Below are 18,869 nucleotides of genomic sequence, written 5' to 3' on the forward strand. Positions count from 1 at the left end.
AAGGGAAATCACAAACTCCGAGGTCCTCCCTAAGAAGTGAAAAACCTAATGAAACAGAAATAAGTAATTTACCAGGTAATTCATAATTTTCTTGAAATACATTATAAATAATAAACAGTTCTTGTTTTGTAAAACCATCATCCTGTTTATATATGCTCAAAATGATGCATGAAATGATAACACTAAACAATAAAAATGAAGCAAAGCATAATAAAGGAAGGAAAAAAGAGTGAGGATAAATGTAAGGAGGGAGGAAAAGAGGAAGAGAGAGGAAGGAAGAAAGGAAGGAAGGTTTTAAGAATAAACTTTTGTCTAATGGACGAATTCTATGGACACAGTATTATGGACTGTGGTTAACCACTCTGAAACTACTGCTGTTTCATAACCAAAGTTTATTCAACCTTTTGGAACCATGAAGGATTATAGAATTAGAAACCATCAGTTAGACACTACTCCAGGGAATAAAATAAACAACATTAAAGACAACTTATAAATTACCCAAAAATTATCATCACAATATATTAAATAATTGGTACATTCTCATTAAATGATATTTCAAGTTAATGTTTATAAAGGCTCTTACAATATACTATCAACAATTCAACACTTCTCTTAATGGCTTATAAGTCAAAGGGAATCTTCACACATGTTACCATTGTTTAGTTGTTTTAAAATAAAACTGTAATGAAGTTATTAAATAGTCAAGAATATCTTACTTTTTGTATCTTTTAGTGGTAAAACTTGTTCCCTCAAGGTTCTTGTAAGTCATGTAGGGCAAAGGTTTAGAAAAGTATAAATTTATAAATAATTAACATGAATTTGAAAATTTAACGATACATGTCATGCTTTAGTCCAGTTCTAGGACTTATGTCAGCAATTTATAGACAACAAAAACAATTATATGGTATATCTCTATATCAAAAGAACACATAATCTCAGTTTTTGAAAATTTAGGATGTAAATTAAGAAATGCTTTTAAATAATCTAAACACTTAAACTATAACACTAACAACTGAGTATGTAAATAAGTAGCAAGTAACTTTGAGTACATTATTGCTCATTTTTTCACACAGTCTGGAACAAACACATTATCATCAGATAAAGATATTATTTAATAACATGCAGCATTACAGTGGATTATTTTAAGATGTAATTGTTGATAATGTCCCTTACATATTAAATTGAAAACAAATGAAAAATGAAAATGTACCCTCAACTGCCTTCAGGGCATTTTTAAAGTGTTTCTGAACTTTAAACTAGGTATGAAAAATTATATTTAGTAAAGCTACAGTTATCAAGACAGTATTGGTGAAAGAACAGACAAATAGATCAATAGAACATAATAGAGAGCCCAGAAACAGAGCCGCCTAAACATAGTCAACTGATCTTTGATGAAGAGTAAAGTCAGTGTGGGGGAACAAAGATAATCTTTTCAACAAAATGATGCTGGAACAACTGGACATCCACTTTCTAAAAAAGAAAAAAAAAAGGCCCTAGACAAAGACCTTTTACAAAAATTTACCCCAAATGATACATAGACCTAAATGTAAAACACCAAATATAAAAATCCTAGAAGATAATATAAGAGAAAATCTAGATGACCTTGGGTATGGGAATTCCTTTTTAGATACAATATCAAAGACACGATCTATGAAAGAAATAATTGATAAGCTGAACTTTATTAACATTAAAATCTTTTGCTCTGCAAAAGACAACATCAAGAGAATTAGAAAGCAAATCACAGGGACTTCCCTGGTGGTACAGTGGTTAAGAATCCACATGCCAATGCAGGCAACATGGATTTGAGTCCTGGTCTGGGAGGATCCCACATGCTGAGGACTTAGTAAGCCCATATGCCACAACTACCTGCACTCTAGAACCTGCACTCTAGAGCCCGTGAGCCTCAACTGCTGAGCCTGTGTGCTGCAACTACTGAAGCTCGCATGCCTAGAGCCCACACTTCACAACAAGAGATGCCACTACAATGAGAAACCCACACACTGCAATGAAGAATAGCCCCTGCTTGATGAAACTAGAGAAAGCCCATGTGCAGCAATGAAGACCCAACACAGCAAAGAGAGAAAGAAGAAAGAAAGAAAGAAAGAAAGAAAGAAAGAAAGAAAGAAAGAAAGAAAGAAAGAAAGAAAGAAAGATAGAAAGGAAGGAAGGAAGAAAGAAAGAAAGAATCATAGACTAGGAGAAAATATTTGCAAAAGACACATCTGATAAAGAACTGTTATCAAAAATATGCAAAGAATTCTTAAAACAAGAATACGAATACAACCAATCAACCAAAGAACTTAACAGACCCTCCACCAAAGATATATAAATGGCAGATAAGCATATGAAAAGATGCTGTATATCATATGTCATCATGGCAATACAAACTAAAACAATGAGATACCACTATATAACTATTAGAATGGCCAAAACCCAGAATATTGACAACACCAAAAGGTGGTGATGTGGAGCAACAGGAACTCTCATTCATTGCTGGTGGGAATACAAAATGGTACAGCCCTTTGAAAGACAGTTTGCTAGTTTCCTACAAAACTAAACATACTCTTACCATACAACCCAGCAATCACACTCCATATTATTTACTTAAAGGAGCTGAAAACTTATATCCACACAAAATGTGCCTACACATGTTTATAGACACTTTATCATAATTGCCAAAACTTGGAAGTAGCCAAGATGTCTTTCAGTGAGTGAATGGATAAATAAACTGTAATACATTCAGACAATGTAATATTATTCAATGTGGAAAAGAAATGAGCTATCAAGCCATGAAAAGACATGGAGGAATCATAAATGCATATTACTAAGTGAATCATAAATGCCTATTACTAAGGAATTATAAATGCATATTACTAAGTGAATCATAAATGCAGATTACTAAGTGGCTTACTAAAGAAGCCAATCTGAGAAGACTTCATAATGTATGACTCAAACTATATGGCATTCTGGAAGAAGCAAAATTATTGAGAAGGTAAAAGGATAAATTGTTGTTAGGAATGGGGTGAGAGATGAATAGGCAGAACACAGGGAAATTTTAGGGCTTTGTAAATATTCTACATGATATTATAAGGATGGATATATGTCATTATACTTTCTTTCCAAACTAATAGAATGCACAGCACCAATAGTAAACCCTAATGTAAATTATGGACTTTGATATTTATCAATCTTCAGTAAAAAATGTACCATGCTGATGAGTAATGTTGATACAGGGAAGACTATGCATGTGTGTGGGGGCAGCAATACCTGAGAAATCTCTGTACCTTCCTCTCAGTTTTACTGTAAACCATAAATTGCTCTAATGAAAATATAGTCTTAAAATTATATTTATTCAATCAAAATGAAAAATAATACTCCAGTTGTTTTAACTCAATAGGTTTTCTCTGTACCCTTACTGTTGGTCATTTTTACTTTATAAAGAAACAATGAAACTATCATTATATATTACAACATAGGCAAAGGTGATTTAAATATAATCAGAAATATAATTAAAATCCACTTATAATTGCAGGCAAATATACGAGACAAGAATTCCAGGGTGGTTTGTTTGTTTTCAAAGAAACAATATGAGAAACAGAAGATGGAGAAAAAAATCTTTTTCTTTTTTTTTAAGAACTTTTATTGAGATACAGTTAACAGACAATAAACTGCATATATTTAGAGTGTACAATTTGGTATCCCGATCTCCCAATTCATTCCCCCACAACCCTCCCTGCTTTCCCCACTTGGGAAAAAAATTCTTATGGCATCTTTCCTCTTCCATCATTTTGCATCCTCTCTCATTTAGTCCATACAACTTTTCAATCAACAAAGAATTGTACATTAGCCTTGTCTTTCTCTGACTCTAGCTACTGGCACTTCATGTGGCTTGGCTCCACTAATTATAATGTGATGGAAATTTGAGAGAAAATGCCCTTACATGTCAAATGTCAATGTTATTTGCAATAGAATCTCATTAAAAATCAAAATTTGTGTAAAAATATTGCTTTGATGTCCAAAACTAATGATTACGAAATAAACTGATGAAAAGAAGTACAGAAGTTCCTTCAGAGAATGATGATCTGCCGAAAGTTCATGAGTAATCTGTCAAACATTGTTTGCTTTTGTTCTTTCTTTCTGTTATGTCCAAAATTTCAGCAAATTTTTCATCTGTTAGTAGTTTGAGTTTTCCTAGAGGTATTGATTTCAAGTCATTTTTTATTTTAAGAAAAACAGTGCAATGTGCCATGTGTTTTGTCAAGGTCAAATAATTTATAATTTTGAATTAATGAGCTTCTAGTCAACCAAAAAGGATACTACTCTGCATATCAATGTATATTGTTAATCCTAGTTATGCCTTTTGCTGATTTTTGAGTATATGTAGAATCTGGACAGAACTAACAAATAAGAAAAAAATTTCCAACCTTTTAGTTTCAGTATCCTAGATTCTAGGTACAAAGAACATGGGAAAACACCTTGAAATTAGAGACAGAAAATGGATCCTTTTCCTGAAAATAGAGTCCAAGGAAAAAAACATTAACAATAGGCAGTCTCCTACAGAAGAGAATGACTTATAGACATCAGGAATTGTGTGTCAGATAGACATACAACTCAAAAAATGGCTTATTTTACTCTATCCAAGGATAGTGAAGTCTAAAACTGCACTGAAGCTTATAAAAGCTCTATGTGCCTTCATTATCTCTTTACTGCTAATATATTCTCCATGCCATTCAGTTCTAAGAAGCATTTGCTTCTGAAAAGCAGAAAGTTAACTTACTTTCTTTTATATATTCCTACTTAAACCTATTGTATTCAACCATTCCACAAAACATCTCTTGTCAAGTTTTCCACATTTCCAAATCCAAATTCAAGTAATCATCTCTCTTTGATGCAATTGTTCATCTCTACTCCTTGACTGTCTTATTTCCCTTTGGCCTCATTGCCACATTTGTTCAAGCCCTAAAGCTAGGTCTCTTCACTTTCTCAACTTCTAAATATGCACTAAGGGCTCATTCCTCTTACCACATCTCATCCCTATCTCTATTTATTCCCTATATAATCATCAGTTTTATAGTTTTAAACTCCAGATTACCATGTCTAACTACATAATCATCATCTCCTTTTAGATGCTTAGGAGGCATCTCGTACCTGACATGTCCACAATGAAATGCCTGACTCTTACCTTACAAACATTTTTTTTTTTTTTTGGTCAGGTTTATTCAGTACCATTCATTTAAATGCTCTCACAAGAATCTTGAAGCTTTTCTTGAGCTCTTTCTTTCTTTTACACCCAAAATCTAATCCATCAGCATATCTGTTAGCATTTCCATGCCATTCAAATATTCAGATTCTGACCACTTCTCACCATGAGTACCATTATTCCCTAACTCAGGCAACTGTCACCTGTACCCTGAATTGCAGCATTAGCCTCCCACTGGTTTCCTTTCTACCGCTTTTTACTTTCATCTTCCCAGTTTATTTTATACATAATACCAAGTGTTTTTTTTTTTTAAAGCAAATCACGTGATCTGACTTTCCAGATGGAAACCTTTTCATTATCCTACAGCATTTAGAATAAACCCCATAATCTATACTATGGCCTACCAAAATTTTTTTCTTTGTTTTTCAATTAATTTTTGTTGGCATATAGTTGATTTACAATGTTGTGTTAACTTCTGCTATACAACAAAGTGATCACTTATACATATACATAGATCCACTCATTTAAATTCCTTTCCCATATAGGTCATTGCAGAGTATTGAATAGAGTTCCCTGTGCTATACATAGGTTCTTGTTAGTTATCTATTTTATACATAGTAGTGTATATATGTCAATCCCAATCTCCAAATTTATCCCTCCCCCACTTCCCCCCTTGGTAACCATAAGTTTGTTTTCTCCATCTGTGACTCTATTTCTGTTTTGTAAATAAGTTCATTTGTCTTTCTTTGTCTGACTTACTTCACTGACTATGACAGTCTCTAGGTCCATCCATGTAGCTGCAAATGGCCTACCAAAATTTACCCAATCTGGCCCTAAGCATCTTTTACAAATTCATCTCCTATAGATTTCCTTAGTTTACACTTTTTGCCAGTCACATAGCTTCCTTTTTTCTTGAAAGAACCCAAACACAATCCCGCCCCAGTGTTTTGGGAAGTATTCCTACAGATATCTCTATCACATGTTCACTCACTTTAAATTTCTGCTTAACAGCCACCTCCTCACAGAGGTCTTTACTCATTTTCTTTTCTAAAATAACAGCGGCCTCTCATTTAGCTTCTTTTTATTTTTCTTCCAAGATGTAAATATCTAAACTTAAATATTGAGTTTTGAGTCTGCTTATTGACTCACCAAAATTAAGTCCTATGAAAGAAAAATCTTTTCTTTTTCACTATTGGTATTTGCCTAGATTAGTTGCTCATGTGTGTATACACTTACAATCTGAACCACTTATGATTAAATCATCGCATAATTCCTTTTTTCCCCTTGCCAGTTACTTTTATCATTTCAGGAAATTCATATAATCAATACAATTACAATGAACTTATTGGACACATGCATTGTATGTATAGCAAGAAATTAAAATCCTATATAAACAATATTTCCTTCTCTCTTGTCACTTAATGACAGTCTTAATATTATTGTTATTATATGAAAGAACAAGAAAAGACAATTCCCTTAATAGTTGTCACATTGTAAAATTATAAAAGCTCAGTTTCAAAAAGAAGTGTTCACTACGCTGGGGCTTTGTGATATAATATTACTACTGATTCGAGAGACACTACACATACCATGAGTGAGGAGCATTGTAAAAACTCACAGTAAATTTTTCCTTCAATTACTTGAAAAGCCTATAATGTGGGTGTTAATGTCATTCTTACACTCAAAGTTATAATTTCCAAAACTTGGGAATAGTCAAAAGAGTGTACAGTATTTCAGTTAAATGCTGGTCATTATCTAGGGAAAATTCCAGGAATAATCTGATGTAGCTACAAGGGTGGTCATCTTTGTTTTTGTTTCCATTGATAAGGCTATTTTAGAACTCAGGAAGTTAAATTGTAGGAAATGGAGAGTAATATCAATTATTATTGTCCATTTAAATGAAAATATATTTTACCCAATAGACATACAACTGATTTTTGTCCTTTAGAAAAGCTAACCCAAAATATTACATTTTATTGTCCTACAGGGTATAAACCAGTTTAGATGGATTAAAATATTAGTATCCGCATTCTTGACTATATAGCATTTAACTACATAGAGAAACTATATAGTTGTACTTTAAATGACCCTTTGAATCAGTCTTAGTTTCTCATTGCTTTCTTAATTAATGAGCTGAATAAAGTGTTTAAAAACACCATTTTATATCTTATGATGGTCATGATTTTACTTTTTGAGTGAAAGAAGGTAACAGATGTCCATATCTATATACACATACACAGGCATATGTTAATTTATGTATGACACTCCCAAAATAAAATTTTGCTAATTTTGTTTGCTATACTTCTTTGTCTTAACTCTATAAAAACATTGTGGCCAACGATAAGCTAAATAAATACTGTGAGGTATTTTCTTTAAAATATTTTGTCTTGATACTTTTTGACACAATGCCATATTTTTTTCTTTATCTTTCCCCTTATGCGAATCACATTTGGATTGCAACATTGATAATGCTTCCTAGAATTCAAGGGCAAAAGAGCTTCTGTAGCCCACAGAAATATTTGGGGTGAAAATAAAGTTGGGGTTAACATCTAGCATATCTTTTTATCAGACATGCCACTTAAGCTTTTAGCACACATTATTTGTTGATGTAAGAAACAGTGACATATTTTTATATTAAAAAATACACTGATCTGCTGAGAAAAGCAATTTTTAATATTGTGTAGAGGAATTTGTTAGCAGATTTTGTGACATGACTCATGCTTCCCTCGTTGGGAAGCATCATGCTGATGATTTGAACTTTACCTTTGGTTGCCTTGGGGAATATCAATAAGAGGTGTCAACTGTTTCCCCATTAATATCCTTATTTATCCTACAAATACAAGCAAGTTGTCTCTAAGTATATAGACAGAATCTTGCAAATTGCAACAAATACACTGAGGTAAATTTGAACAGGAGTGCAGATGACGGGGTATTGCACCATATCATACCAAAGTTTCATAAAGGGTAAAATCTGTGTGAAGAAAATGATTTTTGGATTAATACATTTATTTTGACAGATTTTTAAATTAAATATATTTTATATGCATTATAGTGCCCACTGGGTACAATGTATTTAGTTAGGCATGAAATTGAATATGAAGCAACATTAAATAATAGTGACAATGGTTTTCCCATCAAAAAAAAAATACATACAGATCTATTTGTGTGTGTGCATACCTTTAGTATAAATTGATGTACAGCATATATATACTTAAGTATAAAAAATCTATGCATATCAGCATAAATATCTATAACACACAGTACCATTAATATAAAGATACAAATGTGGTAGAATACAAAATTGCATCTATCTAAAAGTATGCACACACTTGAAGAAAGTTAGGAAAAAAGCATTTTGTTACTAGGGTAAACAAATATGGGAAATTTTTTCAGATCTTGAAATGGTTTTATACATGTATATATGGCATTGATCTCTTTTCATAAGGCAGCTATTAGTACCTGTAAGAAGCTTGGACCCCATGATTCTGACACAGTGCTGTTCCAACTTTAAAGCAACACAGCACAGGTTCAGGTTAACCTTTGAAAATTTGTGTACCTCACTTTGGATTTAGGTGCTTATGCTAGAATATACATCAACAAACAGGAAAAGCAGAGAATCAGGTTGAACAGAAGACTTGAAAAGGACAGATTGCTCTAGTGGGGCTAGGAGCAGAGCAGCCCAGATCCTAAAAATGGGTTCTACATATATTCTCCATTGTACACACAGATAACATTTCTTATGATTTGATATTCAACAACTGGGCAGGAGATGGGGATGAGAGGTAGGATATAGGGTGGAGGTTGGGGGGAATCTGTGAATAGTTTTATTTGAAATTCTGCTTTACTTAGAGAAAATTTCAGCATTACTTTTATGTACTAATTATCATAATGTAATGTTAAATAAAGGTATCTGGATATATTCCAAGGTACATTCTATGCTGAACTATCTTTACATAGCATCAACTATTTTTAAATTGTCGTTAGACCATTTTCTACATACTAAGAAAAAGATTTTGAATACTACTGATTACACTCAGAGAAACCAAGGCAAAGCAATGGTGCCACACGTAGCACAGAACAAGGAGGTGTTAAAAAAATCATTCTCTATAACTAGGAACAGAATATCATCATTAGGGAAAAGTGCTATTTTCAAGCAGATTAGATAATATTGAAATTAGAAGGAGGGATACTGTAAAATAAGAAAGTGTTAAAATACCCAATGATTAGCCTTGTGTGGTTTAGAAGGAAAAGATCTACTTAAGTGCTTAGGATAAAATGGTGAGATAATGACTAGAACCTTGCTTTATGGGATATGAAAAGAGTGACTACTATTTGCAAGTCATGGTCATCTGAAAGTTGCTAGCATTCTGAGATACAATCATGGACAATCTATGTTATTTTAAGCCTGTTAGAATAAACATTTCTAGTAGAGTCACTGTAAGGTCTACATAACAGTACTATGATAATCATACATGACATCTCAGAAGTTGTCTGTCCATAGAAAAATGATTACAGTGACAAAATAGAATTTCAGCATATGAAGAACTGAAAGTTACACAATAACTTGTGTTGGCCAATTTTATGCCTTCTCCAAAGTCCATATTTAAAAAAAAAAAAGGTGTCATAATTTTGGCAACTTGAAAAAGCAGAGATGACCCAAATATGCATTAAAAAGAAGAGCCATTTATTTCAAAAATGAAAATATTTCTTAGAGATAAGGTTGCAAACATCACCATGTTCTGCTATCAGAAGGTGTGAGCACAATAAAGAAATCAATCTTACAAAAATTCAGTGAGTTAAAAATTGCCAGAATTCTTCTTTGACAAAGTTGTTCATAGAGATTTAATTACTTATAGTGCTACCAACCTCAAATAACCAAGATGGCAAATATCTGTATTCCTGGATAAGGGAAGAATGCAGATGAATTGAAATATATATAATAACCATATATATACAAATATACATGTATATATACATTTTTTGCCTCTCTCTTCTTGTTCTCTATTTCTATTTGTCCACAAGATATTATTGTCTATTTGTGCAAATATAGAAATAATTTGTTCTTACACAAATTATCCAGATAATGAAACTGACTTATGTTTAAAATACTAGCTGGTGACTTCTAAATGTAATAGTTCATTTTATCCTTAAATATAGGTAAATATGAAAGCTTTCTCTAATATTATGTGCATTTCTCTATCTTTTTTTTACCCTTTTTTTGCATAATTATATATAGGTGACATGAGCAGAAACCTTTGCTTAAAGTTGTAGTATTTTAACTACATTAATTGACTCAACAGACAGCTGTCAAACTAATAGATGGTGGAAGATGGGAGGGAAGGAGACTTCAGTTCCACTGGGGAAAGTTTAGGACAATGGCATGAGTTCAGATACTAGAAATGAGTATTTTATCCAGTCTAGCTCAGACCCAAGAATGGACAAAACCTTCAGTTTAATTCTATTCAAATCATGGCTTTGAATATGAAATGTAAAAAAGTACAGTTCGCTGAAGATGAAGACATATGTGTGTGCTTCTCTTGGGGGGGGCAGTCATTTTAGGCAGTGGGGAAGCTCTGTAGGAGACATTTTAAGTTTTTCCCTTGTTCTGATCCTCCAAATAGTTTAAAAAAAAAAAAGAAGAGTACAGTTAGGTTGAATACACACCACAGGTGAAATCCCAGGAAAGATGTTTGAAATGGATTGAATCATGAATTGCTTTACCTGTATCTCATATTTTCTTATTAACCTTTAAATGTTATTTTGCAGATGAAAATTTACACTCAAATATCAAGAAGTGACTTCTTTCTCAAGTATCACATTACTGAACAGAAGCTTAAATGATTAGGAAACATTCAAATCTGAGAATAAAGCTGCTCCATTTCTATAGCCCTGCAAGTCCCTGCAGGACAGCAAATTCCAACAACCTGGCCTGACAGTGACTTCCTCTGGAGCAGAACAAAACAGCACGCCATAAAGCACAGAATCTTGACTTGCTGGGTGAAGGTCACTTCAGTGCCTTTTGGGAGATATTTCAGCCACACTGAAGCTGCTAAAGTAAAAATCAAAATGTTTGAGGGGCAGCAGCAATAAGGCAATCATTCCCTTTTCTATCTTTTCATAGCATCAGCGTGACAAATCTCTTACAGTGAAAATAACTCTGAATTGCCCATAGGATGCCAGATGAGAAGACAGACACAGTGTGGCTTTGGTTTCAGGGCAAATGAACAGGTAAAAGGGTTTACAGGAAAATCTTTTCTTTTTACCTGATAGTGAGTATCTCACTTTAAAAAAAAAATCTCAATGACTAGAATTAAGAATGACAACTTCATTGGAAAGTATTCTAATAATCTTTTTATATGAGACTCACTTAGAAAATGTGGAATTGATAATGAAGTACCTATGACTATTCATGATGAACACATAAGCTTTTTTATGTGTTTTACTTGACGATATATTAACCTTAAAATTTAGCTCCAGAAAGGCCCATGAAGTCATCTGGTCTAAACTCTCTGTATAATTACACGGAAATGGAGCTCTGGGAAGGGAAAGATAAAAAGCTTTGCCCTTACAAGAAGTTCGTGATAGAGCCTGTCTGGTCTCTTGACTCTTAAGTGCATTTGCTACACAATCAAATGTATATTTATATAGTTTCCTCAAGCAAAAAATGTATATGCTAAGTATGTGATTTTTCAGGCTTTTTTGAAAGTTCCCTTTGACATTTCTGAGTTTGGGTAAATATACAACTAACATGAAGGAAAAGGCTTACTATGCCATTTCCTTTAAGCTTTCATCTTTCTAAATTGTAGCCAAAAATGTTGCTGCTTTTCAATAAACATATCTATTGCAACCACATTATTTATTATTTAAATAAGGACTCTATTAATATTTAAACCAGGATGATGGATATAAAATGAGACTGTCCTAGGATATTGGGATGTATAGCTATCCTTAAAATAGTGTATTTTCTGTTATGAAAAACTAATTTCTATGTTTTTAAAATAATAAATTAACTATCACTTTGTATGTTTATGTAGGTTAAAATAATGATTTGCATTTAAACTATCACTTATCTGCATATAATTAGGTTTTATGCACGTTAATAAAACCCTGTGCTTCTCTGGGCTTTTGAATAAAGCATTCTATAAAAACATAGTATGATAAAATAATTTGTGCACATTTTACATTAATATTAAGGGCTTGTCTGGTCAAATGATAATAAGAGAGAAGGCGCAATGGAAATGTATCTCTACCTTTTTTATCTTTTCCAGGAAACTTTATTTTGATACTGGTTGAAGTTTAACAAACAAGATGATCCTGATAAATTACCAAATAGGGCAGATGCACTTTCTTAAAAAGATGGTGAAATATTTGAATGGCACATGGAAAAGCTAACAATAACTTCAATTATAATCCTGCATTTAATATTGAATTACTACTTCACTGCAGTTAAGACAGGCTTTATGACTATGATAGAACCGTTTCAGAGACAGTGAGAACATATTTGTTTGACTATATTTCTTTAATGATTTAGTCTGTAGTATTTCACATGTGCAATTATATGAAGCATTATACTAAGTTAATAACCCTGACCCCATTATCCAGTTTAAGAATTAGAACATATTTCATATACTCATTTGATCCTTTGGAATCACATCGCCCTACTTCACTCCTTGAAGTAACCACCATTTTGAGTTTTTTGTTCACCATTTTCCATTTCCTAAAGAAAGATAGATCAAATCTTTATAATCTTAAAAACAATAGCATTAAATGTTTTTTTCTCTGGACAAAATGAGAAGTGTGTAGTCTTTCACACCTTTTTGTTCAATCAATGTTACATTTCTAAGATTCTTTCATGTCATATTTACCTAAAGTTAGTTTATTTGAACTACAGAATAATTTTGCATTGTGTGAATACATCACAATTTATTTTCAAATTTTGTTGTTCATAGATATTAAGAGGCTTTTGTTTCAGTATGTTAATATATAAATTTGTAAGATTGTTTTCCTGAGTTGCCAAATCAATTCATACTTTCATGAATCATTTGTAAGATTTTCCATTGATACACATAATTATCACCTGAGATCATCAAACTTATTTTTTCCAATTTGGTAGGTACAAATGGGTGCTAATTTTTGACCAATTTGTAATACATTTATGGGCCTTCAGGGTTTCTTCTCTTATAAATTTCCCCCTTATTTTGGTCCAGTTTTCTACTGGGTTGTTTTTACTTTTCTTATGCATTCATATTTTTAATAAGATCCAAATATCAAGTCTTTCTTGGTAAATATATTACAAATATATTTACCCAATTTCTGACTTGTGGTTTTACTTTCTTTATTGAAAATTTCCTGTAATAAAATATTATTTTTGATGTAGTTAAACTTACCAATCTTTTCTACAACGTTGTTGCTTTCAATGCCTTATATAATATATGCCTGTATAATACTCTGAGGTCAGAAAAATATTTTCCTCGATACCGTTCTAAATTTTTACATTTTTATTTTTATTTTAAACTCTTTAGTTTATCTGACATTGATATTGCTTGTTTATTGTGTGAAGGAGTCAATCTCTTTTTTAAAAAATATAGAAAACTAATCATTACATACTGCTTTTTGAAAAGTGTATCTTTTTACCACTGAAATGCTTTCTGCTTCTGTTATTTAACAAATTTCCAAATGTAAGCGGATTTTTGTATCACAGCTTTAGACTCTGTTCCATTAATCAATCTGTGCATCTCTGCACCAATACAGCTGCATATAATTGTCTTGGTATCCAGCAGGACAAATCTTCCCACTTTCAGTGGACTTTTTAGGATTGTATTCATTCTTACATATAAGTTGTGTAATCAGTTTGTGAAGTTCAATATTAAAAAGTATTGAGATTTTGATTAGAGTTTTTGATTTTTGATTAGGATCCCTGATTTTGTTAATCACATTCAGTGGAAAACCTAAATCAAGGTTGCTTATTTTCAAGAGTAATTTGTATATGTTTCAGTCAAGAACTAGGGGCAATATTCATTTTAATCCAGAAGTCTTAGCCAAAGTTTACCAACTGCTGTCCATGGTTCATTTCCAAACTACAAAGCTCATAGTGGGATTTACTCTTCACTCAGTTTCATTTTGGTGGGTTATTATTATCGCATGCCCAGGTTTTAGCCAGTAGCTTCCCACTCCTCAGCACCTCCCCACCCCATGGTGATGGGATAGGTCTTTAGAGATATCATCCTTCCTAGAAACTCAGCAATTCAATAAAAAAATTTGTATTGTGGAGGATCTATTTGTCTTATAGTACAAGAGTCCTTTGGAGAATCTTGTATGCTACCCTACTAAAAGTGAAACCTCTGAGGTAGTTCTAAAAGTGTTATTTGCTTTTAATAATTTTCTCACATAAAAAAAATGACTCACAATACAAATCCAAAGTACATCGATGTTAAAAAGCTTTATACATAGGAAACACTTTGAAGAATGCACATAGTATATGCTATTTAAGTTGTTGCTACATTATAATCAGTAACATTACTCCTACAGAGAAAAAATACTCATGAATGTGGAAGAGTTCAAAATACTTATCCAACTTATAACAGTCATTTTATCCTCATGAATAATATTTTCCTTACAATTAGTTTCATCTAAGTATAAATCTATAAATAAATAATTTTACTCTTTTGACAGTCTTGCCTACCTGGAAGCTGCAGTTTATTACAAAGCCTCAAGAGGAATTTGACTCTAGCCTTTTTACATTTATTTACATGGGAAGCATTGATTTGGTGTGTAAACTGTGCCAAATGCTGCACTAGATGATGTGAGGGATGAAGACATAAAGGAAACAATCCTTGCCATGAAAAGGTTACAATTCAAAGGCTTTCAAGTTTTAAGATGAAAAGAAAATACTCCAAAAATGAAATCTAAATTGTGAATTACTATGATCACCTCCATACACCTGTGCCTCTTCCTCTTTTTAACTCTCTGTTAGCAAGCCTTAGTGATAAGAGCAGGAGAGAGATTCTGAAGTTATCCAAGGAGCATGTGGATGAGAGAAACAGATTTTTCTTTGAAGCTTAGAATTCAAATGCAACACATATTCTGCCATAACACGAATCTGCGAAGATACGAGAGGCTGGCCAAACAGCTCTGAGGTCAAGATTATCTGCTTATGTTTCAAACTCTGTTAGCCTTTTTGAAGTAAAAGTAGATCCTTTGGGAAAACCTAAATAAAGGAAGTCTCAAAGGCAAACTGTCAGTGTCCCAAAAATTCCAGGGGAAAAATTTTAGTAAGTAGTATAATAAAAACTAATTAAATATTGAACTTTATTTTTTTGCACTTTGCAAAGTGTATTCATGTGCATTCTCTCATTTATTCCTAAGAAAGAATAATCAAGTTAACTGAGCCTTTGCTCATTTTACCCAAGGCAAGTAGTGGCAGGACCAGGGTTCATTCCCCCAGTAACCCTTCTCCCTTTTGCTCTGCATCAGGTGGCCCTTAGAATCATATCTCTGGAGGGAGAGAATGTATCAGGTGTATGGTCTCTTTGTCTTTTTTTAATTTCATTCAAGAAGTCTCCTAATCACATGTAGGTTTTCTTACCTGAAAGTTAACTTATATGGACTTTGAGTATAATTATTTCTTATGTAAGTGTTTTCTACAGGAGACCAAAACAGTTGCTTTGCTACTGAGATACGTTAATATTTTACTAAGAGTTTATTTTTGTTTTGTCTTTTAGGTCACACATAATAATAGGTATTAAGCTAGGGTTTGATTTATTTTTCCTTTTAAGTTCATTTATTAATAGCAAGCTGAAAAACCTCTCAGGATCCAAGGAAAGGGTCTGCATATGAGTTACTGGAAATACTGCACTTTTTTCTGAAGGCCATTCAAAATCAAAATTGTTATTTCCATACTAAGTTTCCTTCAGTTGTCACATGGCCACATAGATCTCATTTTTTATGTGTTTGTTTTTTCCTCTCCTTAAAGCAAACCAGCTTTCTCAACTTTTCAATGCATTTAACCACAGCACAGGATTACATTTTTCAAGTGAGAGGTTCAGCCATAATCAGAGGGTAGACAGAATTTTTTGGTTTGTTTTTTGTTTGTTTGTTTATCTTGATTCCAGTTCTCAGGAGAAAAAAATCTGAGTTGCCCACCCCCAAATTTTGCTCCCCTCTACTTAATTCAAAGTGGCCAAGGTTTGGGAATCCTGTGGAAAAAACAGAGCTAGCCATCATGGGGATGAGGTCTCTGTTCAGAAAAGGGAGTGCATTCTTTAGGAAGACAGTCTCAAACATGTGCCACTATCCTGTGCGGAGGGGATACAATGATCATATAGATTTTCAGTATTTTCAGCTACTGTAACATAGTCTCAGGTTAATGAGTTAAGACTCTGCTATTTACCAGAATTCATGGCCATTTAGTCTGTTTCCAGAGCCTGATACTCCTGAGTAGTATCAAGTGATAGGATCTTCCAAAGAACAAACCAAATTTATCCTGAATTCCTTTAGCGTATATGTGTACAGTATATAGTATCTTAACTTCATTTAGAATATGGAAATAGAAAGGTCCTCATGATAATTTAAGTGAATTTGATCTTCCATACAACCTATGGTTGAATGAAGCATTCTTTGACAAAGGATATTAATATGTAGCTGGTAAGATATTCTTAAAATACACAGATACACACACATACACATTTCCAAATACCTAGTTTACACCATGAAACATACATGTTTGTTTTTAATTGCTAATAGCAAAGTTTTATGCATGAGGGAAGCCAAAAAGAATCTATAAATGCATTTTAATATCTTGCTGATAAAATAACATTCCATCTTTCACTCTTGTAAGGAATAAAGGAACATATTAGGGAAAATCAGAAGAACAACTTTCTTAGAGTTACCACAACAGGAACAGCATTCCAGAATCTTCTTATAAAACAAATGCAAGTTACCACAGAATGAAATCAATACTATTTCTTGATGGATATAACATTCAAATCAAGCAATGACAATATGCATATGAACGTCTTTTTATGTAGGAAAAGGAATGATGTTTCCATCAAAACCTTTTCATTAACTGGTGTGCCATTGGTCTCCTACCAGGAAAAGAAAGGCAAAGGCAGATCATTAGGTTTAGCCTGCATTAATTAGCGACATGGAGGCTAATGTTCTCCCTACAGCAGCCTCCCAAGCACAGTTTTGTTGGTATAAGAGAATGGAAGAAATGACAACAAAAGAAAATACATGTCATCAGTCCATAAGCACTTAATGTGATCATTTCCCCCTACTCTTTCATGCTTATGGTAAATGTTAATGGAAAGTTACTGTAAGTTTATGGGTTGAAAATGTACCTTTTATTAATACAAAATAACATTTGGATGATATTTGTGAGTGATGGCTATAAAGGAAAGTATTTTAAGTTGATGACAACTAAGAGTAATGTATAATATCAAGTAAGCTAAACAATGTATTCAGTTGCATTGATGTAAGTAAAGCATATGAGAGAAATGGAACCTATATTATTAATGTCATTTCTGATGTCACTATTTTAAACTAATCTTTACATAGAGTGTTGAAAAAATCAATCTTGAATTTTCAATCAATAGGGAAATGAAATAATATTAAAATAAGCTAAATCATGTATATATATTTTTATTTAACCAGTAACCCTAGATTGTTTTTACCACACCAAAATTTTTCATATGTTTATGGTAGTTTAAATGGAAAATGCCTTCCATAAAGAACTATGAATAAATTCATTTATATTTGGTAAATATCTTTAGTTGATTAACATATTTAAAAATGAATAAATTTGAAATTATTTAGAGGATCACCACCTGAAGAACATAATTTTCAAATTACTGTCAATCACTAAAAGGCAACTGAATGATATTTCTTTCTATTGGTTATTTGTTTCAGACTTTTGGTGCTTTTTAAAAAATGTCTTTCACTGCAAGTTATCAAATTATCTCCCCAGACTGACGTCTTTAAAAATTGCACAGCAAAGAAAAAATATTATATTCATATGGGCTACACAATTCTAATTATTACAAAAGTTCAGCAATATTAGTGGTTTTTGACAACTCTTTCTTACCTGCTTGTGAGCATGGTCATATGAATTAATGTGATTGTCAAACTCCTGATGCTTATAGTACTGCTTGTCACAGAGCTCACAGTAAAAATTGGCCTTCAGGTCTTCCAGAGCTTTTGCTATGGTGTTCTCCTTCTCAGCATAATCCTGAAAAATAAAATTTCAAGAAGGATGCAATTAGTTTTCCTATGAGTTTCCTTTCTTCTGACAGTTAACAACTTTAGTACAGTAATTAGAATTAAAAATAACAGAGAAAGAGAAAAATAAAGCAAATGCCAGCAAAACAATTTAGGAGAAATTATCAGTTAAAGAAAATTAAATATAAACAGAAGTCCAAATGATGGAAAGAATATTAGAAATATGGAGAAGAAAAACAAATCACAGAAAGAAATAGAAGCTCTTGCTTAAAGAAGTTCCTATGCTATATTAGCATAGAAAAAAAAAGTGAAACTCATATAGCTGTTGATTTCTGGCAATTGCTTAGCTAACATAAAACTTCTAAACACTGAACAACATCTAAAATATGTCCTTTATGAAGAGGTCCCTATGGGTGTGCAAATATTCAGGACTGGTATTTTTGTTTGCTTGTTT

The 18,869-nt window shown here is 32.5% G+C and overlaps 1 protein-coding gene across 1 annotated transcript in view; it reads right to left on the reverse strand.

Moving 5' to 3' along the window:
• ZNF804A (zinc finger protein 804A) overlaps positions 1-18,869 on the reverse strand; it is a 272,636-nt gene that overhangs the window by 32,481 nt on the left and 221,286 nt on the right. The window contains exon 2 of the mRNA XM_057745851.1: positions 18,282-18,425. Within this exon, the coding sequence (XP_057601834.1) occupies positions 18,282-18,425 (144 nt within the window). The remainder of the gene's footprint in view (positions 1-18,281; positions 18,426-18,869) is intronic.

The sequence above is a fragment of the Hippopotamus amphibius genome, chromosome 8 (assembly GCF_030028045.1).
Source record: "Hippopotamus amphibius kiboko isolate mHipAmp2 chromosome 8, mHipAmp2.hap2, whole genome shotgun sequence".
NCBI classification, from domain to species: Eukaryota; Metazoa; Chordata; class Mammalia; order Artiodactyla; family Hippopotamidae; genus Hippopotamus; species Hippopotamus amphibius.